We start from the raw sequence: 15,277 nt of genomic DNA on the forward strand, positions 1-15,277 counted from the left end.
GCAAGACTTAGCAGCGGACCCGCAGCCACTCGTAAGTGATTGGGTCTGTCAGCACAACCTACCACCAAGGTCCTTCGGTTAAGATTACACGTGGATCACGGCCCTGGAAAAGCGCCTATAGTCGCAGGAGATATTACTGAGAGCGGCAGGTGGGCTTTCCCTTTGAACCTAGCCAGAGTTTACCTGCCCACAACTGCGTAGGAATGTGGGTATTCCGTGGCCCAGATCCGATGTCCCTAGATGAGATATCCGTCAAGCGCGGAAAGGGGAAAGGACAACGTGCTGGGTCGGCTGAGTCTGATCCAATGATTGATTGGAGAATAATCATAGGTATTTGTTCATTGTAATGGACATTAAACGTTGGATAATGGTGTCTCGCCAATATTATCATGTTGGTTCGTTGCTTCATCACATTCGTGGGCGTCGCCGCCAGTGGGTTGAACACAGGGAATTAAAAATGGAGAGAGAAAATAGAACCTTGGAAGCTGGATCCCAAGGTCCACGTCTCTCTGTCCAAAGCCAAAGCCAAGAAAAGAAGAAACAGAAAAAGCAATTTCATCCAGCCCGAAATGACAAGCCCTTCCCATACAAGTAGCCATGTCTTTCCTAATGGACACGCTGCAGCCGGAATCGCTGAACATAACAGAAACAGTCCTAAAAGAAGAATAAAGCAATAGGAAAAAGAATATAATAACAATAATTCATCACAATGCAAATCACCAGATGCAAAGATTCATATCATATCTCGTTTCGTTTCTCGTAACCCGTGCCGCAGTCTCCTGCGAGGTTTCCAAGGCTGTCTGTACAACAAACATCAAAAATCACACATTTGCATTCACACATGATTCAGGTTCCCACCCTGTCGTTCATCGTTTGTATAGTATAAGTTCCCGCCTCCCTCCAGCATTGAAAACAAAAACACACGCTCCGAAGCCAATCGCTAAATCATCACGCTAAACAAGAAAGAGGAGAGCCCACAACCTTGGCCGGTAATACTGAGCCCAACCACCAGAAAAATCACATTGAAGAAACAAATGTCAAAAAGATACCCAAAGAAATAAACGGAGCAAAATGCTGCGTGGTCTATCGTTGCACGCTATCATTTCAAGAGCCATTGCTAGCTCGTATTTTTGAGAAAGAAAGTAAAATGGGGGCGGCTTATCAGCCAGGTCTGAGGGCCAAGAAGAGAAGAGAGGAAAAGAGGAGGAGAAGAAGAAGAAGAAGAAGAAGAAGAAGGAGAAGAATAAGGAGAAGGAGAAGGAGAAGGAGAACGATAAAGAGAAAAAGAAACTGTCGTATCGAAATAGTAGCCGAAATAAATCAGCTAAGCATGGAAGACACCCTCCTCCTTGACAGGGGTAGCGTAGTCCTGAACCATACGTCTGAAATCGTGAATAACCTTCTCAGGCACACGATCCCACATAAGCGACCTGGAATACACATCCGAAGGCGCGGCATGCAGACGACCCTGCTGAGCAGCCGAATTACGCATAGCAGCAAGGGCCTGCTGCAGATTCGACGGCTGCTGCGTTTTAAAGCCAACACCATCCTCTTCAAACGTTGTCAGGGAGTTATACTGATCAGCGTTGAGAGCGAAGACTTGGTCGCGCTCTTGCTGCTCTGTTGGCATGACCAATGTATCGTGCAACTGATCTAGAGTCGAGGGTCCGACTTGTTGATGTTGATGTTGCACGCCCATCTGGCCCATTTCTACGCCGCTGATTGTTGCGGGGGTTGGGCCTGTGGCTGTCGCGTGCGTGGCATGCAGATCCTGGCCGGGCGATGAGGCCAGCACGGCTTTGAGCACGTTGGCTGACTCGGCGCGGTACTCTTCTGAGAGTTGGGGCAGGGAGCGGCCTGGGATGGAGGTGCTGTTTGAGGCGATGAATGCGCCGAACAGGAGACACATGTAGAATGCGTTCCAGCTGATTGGCAGGTCGCCGGTGGATTTCTCCGGGGCTTTAGGCTGCATCTGCTGGTTTACGTTTACTGTGTGGGTGTGGTTGCGGGCCTGGAGATGGTCTTGTTGCATGGGTATTCCGTTTGTCATGGGGAAGTCATCCCAGTGGGGGTCCATGGTGAGGTTCTCGAAGCCGGTGAAGTCGCCCGGGATGATCTCCGGTGCTGGCTTGACATTGGCGCTTCTCTCGAGTTTGTCCACGGTTTCCATGAGGATGTTGTTTTTCTTGCGCAGCTCGGCTGTTTCCAGCGTGTGTACGCGGATGACTTCATCCTTTTCCATGTGCAGGCCTTCGATGTATTGATTCATCTGCTGATGGGTGACGATCCACTCGCTCTTTTCACGGAGGAGGTCGGCCTCGCGCATTTTCATGCTCTGCAGTGCCTCTTCTAGGTCGCCGATTGTTGCGGTGAAGTGTTTCTTCTCTTCTTCCAGCTTCTCGGTGTGCAATTTCTTGCGCTGACGAGAGTCCAGTCTATCACATGTTAGCAGTTGTTTCCATCACATGTCTGGGTATCACTTACGCAGCCTGCCGATTTCGCAGCAGTCGCTTCTGTTGCTTGAGCTCTTTGATCTCGTCCTCGTTGTTGGACTGACTGATCAAGTGGTCGATGTTACTCAACGTTCGCTCAGCGGGGATCTCAAAACGGGCGTTCTTCTTCCGGATGCCATCCCGGCGCACAGTCAACGGGGAGCCATGTCGGTATGTGGGACTCTTGGTGGAATGTGAGGGTGCATCAGCTAGGTCCATCGGCGCCGGCATCCAGCCCTGACTCGACTGCGGCGACATAGCCACGCTCCCTGGCGCGAACGACATACTCCCCCGGTACGACATCGGGTTCATAGGGATCGCACCGACAGGACCTACAGCACCCCCGGAGAACGGAGCAGACTGGCTCTGCTCTGCTTCAGCGGGATACTGTTCGTAGCCAGCGGTCGGGGTACATGAGCCGGAATCGGGGCGCGGCATGGACCATGACGACTGGTATGAGGCTGAGTGAGGGCCGTCGACGGGCATAAATGAAGCACCCGTTGAATTAAGCATGGAGTGACCGAGATGCGAATTTGATCGGGACTGGTTGGAGGTATGCGAGTAATTGGACCAGACGGAATCCCGATGTGAGTAGGCATCTGGAGCATCGTATGTGGCGCGGCGATCGTGAAGATCTTCGGACGAGGGCTCCAAGATCTTGTCATCCAACACACTCATCTCGTCTTCTTCTGTGACTTCTAGTGTTGGTGACTGTTGATAGAAATCAGATTGGAAATATCGTGCCATCATGAAGAGGCGGTGTGGTGAGGGGTGGGGCGGGGCAGGATTTATAGAATAGATGAAAAAATCGTGAAAAGCGAAGTAGAAGAATAAGGCAAGATAAAGAACAAAATGGGCAATATGAAGAGGGGAAGATGTCTAGTTCCCGGGGGGGGGGGAAGACGCAGGCTATGTAGCAGACGCACGCCCTCGTGCGGTTGACATACAGGTACCGAATACCGACGTGCCTGCTTGAGATTAGCGTGTCGATCAAGTACCCGGTACTCAGCGGTCTGCGCGGGAGTGGGAGTGTGGCCCCCGGGGCTCCATCTCCGTTATTGGCTGCATCATTCTGCTTGGGCAGACCTGCATTTGATGTTTGATTCTCTGTTTTTGGTCTTCAGCCGCGAGGATTACTAGTATATACGGCTCACCTAATGGCCAATAGCGTTTCACTCGTAACATGAATATTGAATCTATCTGCCTTCATTCCTCTAGTGGGGGACTTGCTTATCGCCTATCGACTGTCGTGGGGGTGGTCTGTGCCAGACGTTGTATACTTTAAAGTACCTCAGGTGGTCAGATGCTCTTGGATGTCCTCACTACCAATCATTCCAAAGTGTGATATTGGTATACTTCATACACTTTGTACTTCTGTTCTGCCTTTGGATCTCCATCTTGTTGAATCTTTGGTACGGGTTCGGCCCGCCGATCCACTGTTGGGCCGACCACAGTTTTCAAAGACAGTGAGGGAAGTGAGATCACTTCCCTCCTGATGACCACAGTTTTGATCTTAGGCAAGGATCAAAGCTCTAATCTTGGGAAATCCAGATCTTGTTGGAGGTATCTCTGCGCCTCCCATATGGTCAAAGCAGCCGCTTTTCCAACATCCACAGGCTGACAGCCCACATGTAAATAGGTGCGGAGTGCAGACAGAGACGCCAATAATTGACGGACGGCTTCCGGTTTCTTACTCGTTACAGGGGGCAGACAGGGTGACTGGCAGGGTAGGCACAGTGACAGACAAGGCGGCAGCACGAACACCCCCAATCCAGACTCGGTCCTGCAAGATACAGTACCATATTAGACATACACTATCATAGATTAAATCAAAGCCAACGATCAAATAATACCGTTTTGCTTTTTTCTTCCCTTGCACATTTCCTTCTTCTTTCTTCTTTGTCTACCCAGTCCTTGCCCACAGTGTTGCCGCCCAAACCGCCGTACCTTGTTCCTGTCAATATTTTCCCAGGAGCACAAACCCCTTCGGCGGTAGCCTCCTGAGTCTGTTCGCCAGCTATACATAGTGTCAAAACAGCCTGTGACAATGATAGGCCTGTCAGCTGGGCGGGTAGAAAACCTAGCCCGGATAAGATCTGGCGGTGAAAACGCCGACTCTGTCCAATGGAGATCCAGCCTATCCATCGGCCTCTCCGTAATGTCTTCTGGCAGGGTGCAAGGTACCCGACGTTGTGTATTCAGTCAATGACGTCTTGATTTTTATTCTGGACTCTGTCTACCGGGAACTTTCCCGATACATGAGAGTACGAGGTACAAGTTATGGTTAGCGGCTACAAGTCTCTACCCCCAAGACTGAACTACCGAGCAAGAGACAAAACACAGATCCATTTCGCGATAATACGGTGAAGCATGAAACTGCCCATCCAACCCATGACTCACAATGAAACTGTGATCGACCTTCTCTCGCAGCGCTAGAAAAGACCATGGCAGACCCACCGGCTCCACATCAAATTCCAACTCCAATACATGTACATACTGTACTCCGTACTCCCGTACTGTCTATGTACATGTACATGTAGACATCATGTAGGATGCCCACATCCTGGAAACGGCTCTTCCATACAGAGCCTGTACAACCGTCCGTGCCCAAGCACTCTAAAACACACCTCCTCAGCCAAGCCTGAGCCAAACTCAACTCAAAGCCTCACTTTTGTTCTGGTACCTGCCTGATCGGCTGTACGCTGGGTACATTGGGCATATCATCCGCTCGGTTGGTGGTTTGGATTGGATGGGTGCTGCGCTAGGTGATCATTCGGTAACTATTGGTTTCCATTTTCTGATTTTAGGACTCGTTTCGGGAATGGCTTGGTGGTCGTCTTTTGTTTGGAATTGTGTTTGGAAGATCCCAGGACCTTTGATTCACCGTTTTGTTGACTCATTTTGTAGAGCCCTGAGGCATTTGGTCGGATTTGGGGGGTTTCTTCATGTTCCGCTTTGAGCGTTGGAAGATGAGGAATCTGTTAAAAATGGCTCAAGACTGGGTTTTGTCATTAGAGGATTCTGTGCTAGTAAGTTTTTCTTCTTGCAGAATGAGTCACTATCTACTCGGCTATCTCACAACCTCTCTGTTCCCTTGCCCTCACCATCTCTTTTCTGGTTATCTTAGCTTTTTGAAGCATCGGATCAGTCACACCTCTAGTCCTAAACAGTAGATACAAACTCCAAATGAGGCTATAGAAAGCTAGAGATTATGTTTAGGCTAAAATTTTATAGAACCTCGAGGCAAGATCTATTCAACCCTCTAGACAGTTCAACGCTTCGGAGCTCATCAACCAGCGACGATGCAAACACATCGCCCAGTAATACAAAATGTGGTACATTTAATAGGCTTCTCTATGCATTTTTGACTCGAGAACCTCAAACAGATGGCTATCATACAATTTAATCCCTAGATGACTGATATCATCAAGGAACCCCGCCGTGATCTACTCCAGAGTCATGTTCACACTATGGCCCGTGACTGTTAATTTTTAGACTTTTACTATGGAGCTAGCTTTATCTTACTTGGTTTGTTCTATTGGAAGTCTTACAAGAGCTATCAAATACTCCTATGTATCATTGATTAGGGTACGATCTGTCAACTAGAAGAAACCTGCTACCATTCGCAAAAGAGTCCATAAAGCACGCTATCAATATTCCAATTTATAGGCTTCAATCCTAATCTATTGAATGCGTATAATCATATGTTCTACTCTGCTGAACTCCGGGCTGTATCACCTTACCGCGGAAGCTACCACATCGAGGTCCATCCTTGTAGGTCTCGGGGCGATGTCCGTCTGGTTCTAAGATAGGAGTTCGCTGCGACACTAGATGTGTTAGCTTCGAAGACCACACAGAGACTTTAAGTACTCAGGTCACACAGTCAGTCAGCAGATCAGGATGCGAGGTCCCTGCGGTTGAATCACCGTCACATGTCTTGGCGGGAAGTATAGACAATCACACAGGCAACTAGTACGTAGGGGAATTCTATGATGAATTTCATTAGGTTGAGGAGAGGGCTCAGTTCAATACAGTTCATTCTTTTTCTCATATTTGCATGTCTTTTTTGGGTTTTTTTTTTCACGTGTTCCATATCCATGTCCATCTTGCATATGCTCGTGTTCATGCGTGAATGCTATGAACATTTCTGGGGTATCACCATCTCAAACTAAGCAGAAGCAGAAGCAGAAGCGCAAGCTATCCAAGCTACAGAGATCTAGAAGCGGATGAAATCCTGCTGTCCGGCTGTCTCACCGCTATCCACGCCTTCAATGACAGTATCATCAAAGGCATCCGAGTCAACATCATCCGAGTCAATGGCATCGTACTCCTCTTCCTCGCTAGATGGATCAGAATCATCCTCACCCAAATTAGCCTTGTTAGCAGCCGCAGCTGCTGCCTTGCGGATCTGGCCGGCACGGTCGACGTGCGGCAGCTGGCAGCGCTTCTTGTTGCAGGCGCCGTTGTTGGCGTAGTCAGGGCACTCGTGGACGTGCTTCTCTTCGCACGCACTTCCCTTGTCACAAAACCCTAGTGTTGCGAATGCGCGGCAGACTGGTGCGCCGGGTGTTACCCGAATATGGGCGTAGCGACAGTCCGGGTTGGCGCATCGGCCTCTAAGGAAATGCATACAGGTAGGGGAGCGGTGGGGCGACGGCTCATGGGATAGATCACAGCTGGTACCTGCGCCGCATTGCCCGGTTTGTAAGAAGTCTTTGCACATGGCAACCTTCTCTGGGTCGTGGGTGAAAAGGCAGTCCGGGCCTTTGTAGCATGTACCTAAAGAGCTGTCAGTTTTTGTACTTGTAAGGGTGGCAAGTCGGAGCAAGGCGGTCCGCTGGAAAACAAAATACCGGTCGTGGAGAATCTTTTGCAGAGCTCGTCGCGTTTCTTCGTGGTGGTTCTGATTGAAGGTCAGTATACGAACCGGGTTTGCTGTCGCAAAACTCACTTTTTGGAAGCCACAGCGCCAACGCGGTGGAGGTTGCCATTCTTACTGCGGACAAAAGCCACACCAGCAACTGTGACGCGCTTTGGTGTAGTGTTGGCAGTGTTGGGATCATCTATGAGGGGTAAGCCAGTTCTGCGTGAAGGAAGACCAGGTGAATACGCACTGGAGATGCGAACCAACTTGCTTCCGCCTCGTGCGATCTTGAATGGAATTTCGTTGACAAGAATCTGATGGTCAGCTGAAGGATTGGCTGGAGTGGACACTTGAGCAGCGCCGGAGCTCTGCGCGTATCGAAGAACCTTGGCTTGTTCCCGTTCAGTCCGTTTCTGTTCCTTCAGTCTGCGTGTTTCCTCAATAGCCTTGGACCTAGCCTGAGTTTCCTTGTCGTAAATAGCAGAGTTGATCAACTGCATGTGGCGATCGCGCTTTGCGACCCAGCCGTTACCAACCGAAGTCGGTGCCGGATTCCCTTCGCCGTTGTTGTCACTCATGGATCCAGGAGAAGGTGTTCCTTGGTTTGCTCCAGCACCTCCGTTGTTCAAAACAAGCGTGCGGTGTCGGTGAGGAGCAGGTGCCCCTCGACCTCGGCCTCGACCTCGGCCGCGAGGGTATGGAGCCCATCCGGAGTGAGTGGGAGCATGGCGAGACACATATTGGGACTGGTGGTTAGTTGGTTGGGTGTCTTGGCTCTTGTGGCGATTGATTTGACCTGCTGAGGGTAAGGTTATGTCGAAGCGAAGCTGATGTCGGGCACTGTACCTGCAAGTTGGCCAATCTTGGCAAGAAGATCTTCGTTTTCGGTCATGGTGACCGGCTGAAGCTAAGGTAAATTAGTGAAGGTCAGATATGACCGAATATTTCGTAGTTCAAGGAATAGATGTGGGTGTGGAAGGTATGCGTCAGTGGGAAGAGCTCAAAAGTTACGCGCTCATCAGCGCTGGTGGCGCATCGCATCACATGACGAGTGTGTTGACTACAGGTAGCGGCTATGGCCACAACGGCAATTTCCATACTTCGCTCATGAACACTTTCACCTCACTTTTACTTACAGTCACATATTGAGATTGTGTCAATGAAGCTTTTTTATATTGTGCTAAAAGTACGAGTGATATGGTTGTATCTGACCGTTCTTGTATTGCACTCTCACCAAGCACCTCTCTGCGTAGCCTCTACGCGGTAATGCATAGCAATGAGAATTTCCATCACTCCGGTGTTTCGAATTTCAAAAAGATTCATCGCGTAGAGGTTCAAGGGAGTTAAATAATCACGCTTTGTATTTTTTCCACAGGTTTCGCTTACGAAATCTCTGTGGCTATCTAGCATTGCGTGCCTAAACACGAATGAATTTAGTGGGTATTTGACCGTAAAGCTCTCCCAGTATTACCAGATTGTTGTTGGCTGGAGATTGGATCATATACGTATCCATCTGGTCAAGTCTATTGACAATTCGAGAATTGTGTCTACTTAATAGCCATGCTTCTTCACCCGGGCTTGGGGCGACGATTTTCCTATGTGCTTTACTACCACACAGGACAAAATGGTGTTTTCATGCCAGGTCATCCTGAAGAATGATTATCCCGGGCTCAGAGTAAGAAGAAGTATAGGTTTCTTCGATCAAGTGAGTGGTCTAATCGCCGAGAAGTCTCCAAATGCTGTAACAACTTAAAGGATATCAAGTTCAAATTGAAAAAAAAAACCTTGCAGACTTGATGGGACTTGCCTCGGCTATTTGACAGAATGAACAGCATAAAGGATGCATAGGAGGTGAGTTGGCCTATTTTGCAGCTGATGTGGGGAGGCGTAATACTACACTACAGTATGCAAGGACAATATTTTAGTAGGGAGAATTTGAGCATCTTGAATCACCTTTGATTCAGTTGGTTAAATGGTACCAGGTTTGTAGGCCTAAAGTGTTCTACTGAGACGAAAGATGATGAGAAAGTTCGGAAATAGCGGTAAACTATACAGGGCAACTGAACACAGATTCAAAATACCCGATATACACATATATTATCTACTGAATATTAAATGGTCATGTAGGGGTCGACGTTGTTTTTGTTCATTGCAGTTTGAAGCTAAACTCCGCATTGGACAGCCCAAACTCAATGACTGCCGATGCTGGAACTTTCTTAGCCCCCACAACATTCTTATTTACACCTACTTCGAGCAGACCTTTCATGTACCCATCTCAACCAGTGAATCTCTACGGACAAAACGCGAGTTGAGGTTGAGGTCATACAAAGAGCATCTTCACCGCCTTCCGCTTACAGGGCTGAATAGCTCCATCCCGAGTGTGGCGTGGACTTCGTCTCAAACAATCACGCGCCTCCTCTTCTCACCACATCTTTGGGCTCGTATTACCATCTGGTAGCGGTCGCATTCTACAAATCTTCTACCTCATTTCCGAAAACCCTCGACGCCCACTTCCATCATGGCCCAGGTCAAGCAAGACCCAGATGGCCCGTACATCAAGCCCGATCCCGACAGCAAAGACAGAGTCCTGGCCGATATTGACGACGAAGACCTCTATGAAGACGCTGGAGACCTCGATTTCTCACAAGCTGGACAGAATGTTTGGCTCTCGCGATTGCCCCGCCAGCTTTGGGAGCACTGGGCCCATCTGGATGATGACGAAGAGATTGAGATTGGCACAATGAGAGTAGAAGGGACACCAGACGATATCAAGCGGGTGAGTCAATTATGCGCATCTTCTCTGACTAGTTCTAATGTTCATCCGCCTCTTTAGGTTAGCTTGCGCCTACACGACCGTCCAGACAACCGGGAGATCCCAAAAGACTACACGCTCCAGCGACAAACCATCAATGCTGCCACTGCATCACACCTGACTCATAATACATACGTCTTTACGGAGAAAGACATTCCTGGCGCCGAGAACCGCATGATTGACTTTGGCGGGCCGCGCTCGGTTCTCTATGAATCGCAGAAACGTGAAGAGCGCCGCAAGGACCAGGGAAAGGTACATCAACCTTGGCAGCGCAAGACGATACCCAGTATGTTAAGTCTCAACCATGTGACATGGATACTGCTGACCATACCCAGAACAAACTGCTTTAGTCGGCGCGGTTAGCGAAGAATTCAACTGTCTTCCCGTCGAAAATGAGGAATTCCGACAGATCTCAGAGAAGCGAGCGCTAGAAGCTCTGAAGCCTCGGAAGGAAACTGTCTTTATTGACAAGATTCCTGGCAAGATTCTCCAATCACGCCATGCCCTTCCTACCGAGCAGGGCCAGTTCGTTGTATGTATAAATTCTTTCTGGTCCAAAGCACAACTGCTCACCTTCTACAGCAAGCAACAAGGCCTACGAAAAGCAAAGCTCAAGAAAACAAGTCCACACGTATGCCCCAAAACGAGCTTCTGGATCTTATTTTCCAGTGCTTCCGCGAATTCAGATACTGGCCATTTAAGACACTCAAGTCAAGACTGGCTCAACCCGAAGCTTATCTCAAACAGACCCTGGAGATGGTTGCTCACCTGGTCAAGTCCGGTGATTTCGCCATGACATGGGAGCTGAAGCCGGAGGCGACGCACAGCCAATATTCAAATGCAACCTCTTACGATGGTGCCAAGGAGGAGCTACCGCCCGGGGCTGATGATCCTTATGATGATGCATCTGATGATGATGCTTCCGGCATGGACGACGTTAAGTTTGAGAATGTGGGTTGAACAGGTACCATACCTCAATATGTAGCATAAGCAGACAAGGTGTTATGGCTTTAACAATTGGGTGGGATCGGATCTTTACAAAATAGTCATAGAATGGACAAATTCGCTACATGCGCCCAGCTATTCTTATGGACTAATGAGTGGGTTACAGAGCGGCTAAGCCACCAAGATCATAACTATCTCTTTCTACTGGGTTGTTTAGAATACAATCTAATCTGTAGCTTGTCCCATGGCTTGTATATATCCCATAGAGCTGCATGTCGGCTGTCACGTCCTGGCTTCCCTTCTACAGCTTAGTGTCGAGGCTTGTGAGTACCCCACTGGGATTCCCTCTATACTTCGACACACACGAGATTGACCAATTCCTATCGGCGTCGCAAAGACCTCTCATATGTTACGAGCTTCTTCGTCTCGTTTTCATCGGGTTTACATAGCTGGGACATATCCAGATTATATGCTTATGCTAAACTTCTAATGCACAAGAGCGGCAGGAAAGTTGAAGAATCCTCAAGTTTCACCGACATATCGGACGAAGAGACGAAATGCTCAGAGCTGGACAGCATTGACATGAACATGTTGTCCTTGTTCTACGTCAATACTATATGCAGTTGCTTAAAGCAAGTGATTACCTTGAGACCCACAGAGCAAAAGAACTGGTGCACTCCTACAGTATGCTGAGAGCTCTCTCAAGATTACCAATGACAGACTGCGAGTTTTTCTGCACAAGATAGACTCAGCAAGAGATAGTTAATGGGAGATGCCGCTCGGGCCTGTAATCAAAAGGCTGAGACAGTGTGCAAAGAAGTAATAAAAGACATGGCTTCTGGGGTTTCAAGTCTGTCGGTTAACCAGCACAAAGCACCGAGGCAAAGCCCATTTATAAAGGTTTGTCTGAACTGACTGTTGTTTGAAAAGGATTGAGATTCCTGTCTAAACAATATGTACTGTTCACCGCCCCTGTATACAAAGCTCTTATCGATAAGCCCAAGCAGTATCTCCCACTCTTCAACCTCCCCGCGTCAAGGCCATCTCAGAACTGAACATCACCTAACGACTCCACGACTCAGCGACTCAGCTCCTCTTGTCATGGCTTCTCAGAAAATTACAAATGCCCTTGCAGGCATCGAAGCCAACTCCCACCAACCCACCAAGCTCCAACAGTACAATGAGCTCCTCAACAACATGGTCAGCAACACATCCGGCCACGAACTAGCCCAAGACCTAGTCTACTACCTAGACTCAATCCTCAATGAAGACGTCAGCATTGTCGCAGCTCGCCCCCTCCTCGACTCCTTCATCACAGTCCTCCAAACCCTCGAACCCGAAACCAAAATCAAAGTCGGCCAACACGCAGTCACCCTCCTCCAATCCCGCTCCGCCTCAGTAGAAGAACAAGACTCGCAAATCCGCGAGATCCTCGCAGATGCCTACGAATCCGAGGAAGAATACACAGCCGCAGCACGCGCCCTACAGGGGATTCACATCGACAGCTCACAGCGCCTCGTCTCCGACGCAGCAAAGGCCCGCCTCTGGATTCGCATCGTGCGCTACTACCTCGAAGACGACGATACCACATCAGCAGAAGCATTCCTTAACCGAATCAAGAATTTACCCAGTAAAATTGAGGACCACGATTTAAAGCTTTACTTCCAGCTCTCGCAGGCCCGTATCCTCGATGCTCGTCGCCGTTTCCTAGATGCCGCGCAGGAATACTTTAATGTTAGTCTGGCGCCTGGCGTGGACGAAGGTGATCGCCTCACGGCTCTGTCGGCTGCTATTCGCTGTGCTGTCCTCGCGCCTGCTGGTCCCCAGCGTTCGCGTTCCCTTGCTCGTCTATACAAGGATGATCGGACGCCGTCTGTCGATGAGTTCGCTATTCTTGAAAAGATGTTCCTTGATCGACTTTTGACTGCTGAGGAGGTTGCTGCTTTCTCGAAGAAACTTGCTCCTCATCAGCTTGCTGTTACTGCTGATGGCACGACTGTCCTCGATAAGGCTGTTATTGAGCATAATCTCGTGGCTGCAAGTAAATTGTACGAGAATATCCATATCGATTCTCTCGGGTCGATCCTGGGTCTCCAGTCTTCAGGTGATTTGTCTGCTGGAGAAAAGGCTGAAGCCTATGCCGCCCGCATGGTCGAGCAGGGTCGTCTCCGGGGTCACATTGATCAGATTGACGGTATCATTTCTTTCAATGCTGAAAGCTCGGGTGGTTCATCTGCGGGCGGGTCAAATGGGACAAAGCTTCGTCAGTGGGATCTTGGTGTGCAGGAAGTTGCTCAAGACGTGGAGCGCGTGGCTGCTAGTATTTCTGATCAATACCCGGTATGTGCTGTCCCTTCTGTGAATATGTAGATGATAGATGCTAATAATCTGATAGGAATTCACTACAAGCCAGATGGTTCATTGAATGAGACTTGTAACCGACACGCCGGTCCTATCTGATGAACTATCTACGAATTGATGCCAGCCATACTCCATTATGTCCGTTTAGACAGCCAAAAATACAATTATTTGCTGATATTTTCTCATGTCCAAGTGTATTTATTTGACTTCATCTATTTGCGCCTAATATGGATAGGATGAAACTATGTACATTGAAGATCAAAGACTGTACAGGATGTAGCAGCATGCCAAATAATGCAGCTGGAAGCCACTGTATGTTTAACAGGAAGTAGTAGAATGACAAGTAAGAACGAAAATGAAAAAGACAGGTGAATCCAATTGCATGTCATGGTTGTAAACCCCAAAAAGAAAAAGAAAACAGAATAGGCCAACATAAGCATAGCCAATCCACAAGAAGAACAAGTCATAATCATAACGGCATGAAACAAAAACAACATCAACAACAACCCAACTCAACGAGTAAGCGTAGTCTGTGAGCCATTGTCAGGCGAGATAGAAATATCCGTCTGAACATTAATATTCAACGGCCTAAGGTCAGACCCAAGGAAACCAGGCGACGGACTCTCAACCTGAGCATTATAAACACCCGCCTGCATCTTCATATATTCAAGATCCGGCGAACAAGGCGACCCCTTCGACAAGAACATAGAGTTCGTATGATCGGTATTGATATACGCAGGCCCAGTACCATTCCGCGAACTCTTCAGCTTCAACGCAGGGAAGAGACCACGAATAATAGGCAAATTAGAACAAATTAAGCCAACAGCCGGTTCGACGTGCGTCCACAGTGTCGCTTGGTATACCGTGTAAGTGGGATCGTCCGGACTAATCCAGAAGAGGACGACAATGCGGTAGATACTAGCGAAGCAGACGAAGGCGCCTAGTGCGAAGACGCCGTTTAGGGCTAGCTTGTCTTGCCAGGCGCGGTGGAGGTTCCAGATCATTGGGATGGGCAGGACGAGGATGGCGAAGTCCATTAGGATGTTGAAGGCTTGGTTGACGATTATGAATTCGTTTGCGTTGAAGCAAGTTCCTTCGATTGATTTGTCCCAGTAGGCGCGGAGGGGTCGACATTGCCCTGCGCATGCTAGGAAGATTCCTGTGCCCCAGGCTGCTATGAGTGTGTTTAGGGCGAAGGATGCTTTTTGGAATTTGGGGGTTGTAAAGACTCGGCGGTAGAAGCAGATTATGCTTATCTTTATGGCTGGGCATAAGAGGAAGTAGGTGAATTGGTTGGCGAGGAAGATCTGTGGTGGTTAGGTTTTGGTAGACAACTTATACATAGCGTTACTTACCTTCCAGTAGTTCATGAGGGTCTTAGGGCTCAGTTCTGTGACGTGGGTTCCATTGCCTCCAATTGCACACCCTGGTAGTTATTAGTATATATACCATGGGGATGGGGTATGAGGACGAACAAAGAATCAATTCGATCAACATTCCAATCATCAGCACCATTGCCCCCATACTGAGGTAATCATCGATACCAAAGCCAACTCTCCTCCTCAACCGAGCAAACACTCGCAACGCAGTCGATATCAAACAAAGGCTAACCAAGACTGAGACGATCTCAATCATCGCCCAGCCTCTGTTACTCGGCGCCATAGTCAATGGTCAGGTATCAAAGATAAAGGAAGGTGGGGTAAACAACGGGAATAAAAGAATGGGTAAACAATGAACGGGGAATAAAAGAATGAAGACTCCTGGAGAGCAAAGATCGGTGAAGTCTTCGATATAAAAGAGATC

The 15,277-nt window shown here is 48.6% G+C and overlaps 5 protein-coding genes across 5 annotated transcripts; 2 read left to right on the forward strand and 3 right to left on the reverse strand.

Moving 5' to 3' along the window:
- Positions 1-1,324: 1,324 nt before the first annotated feature.
- On the reverse strand, positions 1,325-3,242 carry N7508_005838 (putative bZIP transcription factor; the record flags this gene model as incomplete). Its single annotated transcript, XM_058463904.1, has 2 exons — positions 1,325-2,435; positions 2,485-3,242. 2 exons carry the CDS (start codon positions 3,240-3,242, stop codon positions 1,325-1,327), a joined length of 1,869 nt encoding a protein of 622 aa, XP_058320382.1.
- Positions 3,243-6,708: 3,466 nt separating this feature from the next.
- On the reverse strand, positions 6,709-8,248 carry N7508_005839 (CCCH zinc finger protein; the record flags this gene model as incomplete). The annotated part of the gene is made up of 5 exons (XM_058463905.1): positions 6,709-7,271; positions 7,346-7,395; positions 7,444-7,555; positions 7,607-8,155; positions 8,203-8,248. The coding sequence occupies 5 exons, from the start codon at positions 8,246-8,248 to the stop codon at positions 6,709-6,711; spliced, it is 1,320 nt and encodes a 439-aa protein (XP_058320383.1).
- Positions 8,249-9,874: 1,626 nt separating this feature from the next.
- Positions 9,875-11,128, forward strand: N7508_005840 (transcription factor IIF subunit TFG2; the record flags this gene model as incomplete). The annotated part of the gene is made up of 4 exons (XM_058463906.1): positions 9,875-10,132; positions 10,190-10,454; positions 10,504-10,700; positions 10,751-11,128. The coding sequence occupies 4 exons, from the start codon at positions 9,875-9,877 to the stop codon at positions 11,126-11,128; spliced, it is 1,098 nt and encodes a 365-aa protein (XP_058320384.1).
- A 1,086-nt stretch (positions 11,129-12,214) lies between these two features.
- On the forward strand, positions 12,215-13,538 carry N7508_005841 (PCI domain-containing protein; the record flags this gene model as incomplete). Its single annotated transcript, XM_058463907.1, has 2 exons — positions 12,215-13,453; positions 13,509-13,538. The coding sequence occupies 2 exons, from the start codon at positions 12,215-12,217 to the stop codon at positions 13,536-13,538; spliced, it is 1,269 nt and encodes a 422-aa protein (XP_058320385.1).
- Positions 13,539-13,986: 448 nt separating this feature from the next.
- On the reverse strand, positions 13,987-15,136 carry N7508_005842 (uncharacterized protein; the record flags this gene model as incomplete). Its single annotated transcript, XM_058463908.1, has 3 exons — positions 13,987-14,781; positions 14,830-14,900; positions 14,950-15,136. The coding sequence occupies 3 exons, from the start codon at positions 15,134-15,136 to the stop codon at positions 13,987-13,989; spliced, it is 1,053 nt and encodes a 350-aa protein (XP_058320386.1).
- Positions 15,137-15,277: the final 141 nt, after the last annotated feature.

The sequence above is a fragment of the Penicillium antarcticum genome (genome assembly GCF_028974205.1).
Source record: "Penicillium antarcticum strain IBT 31339 chromosome Unknown utg000005l_segment0_segment0, whole genome shotgun sequence".
NCBI lineage: Eukaryota > Fungi > Ascomycota > Eurotiomycetes > Eurotiales > Aspergillaceae > Penicillium > Penicillium antarcticum.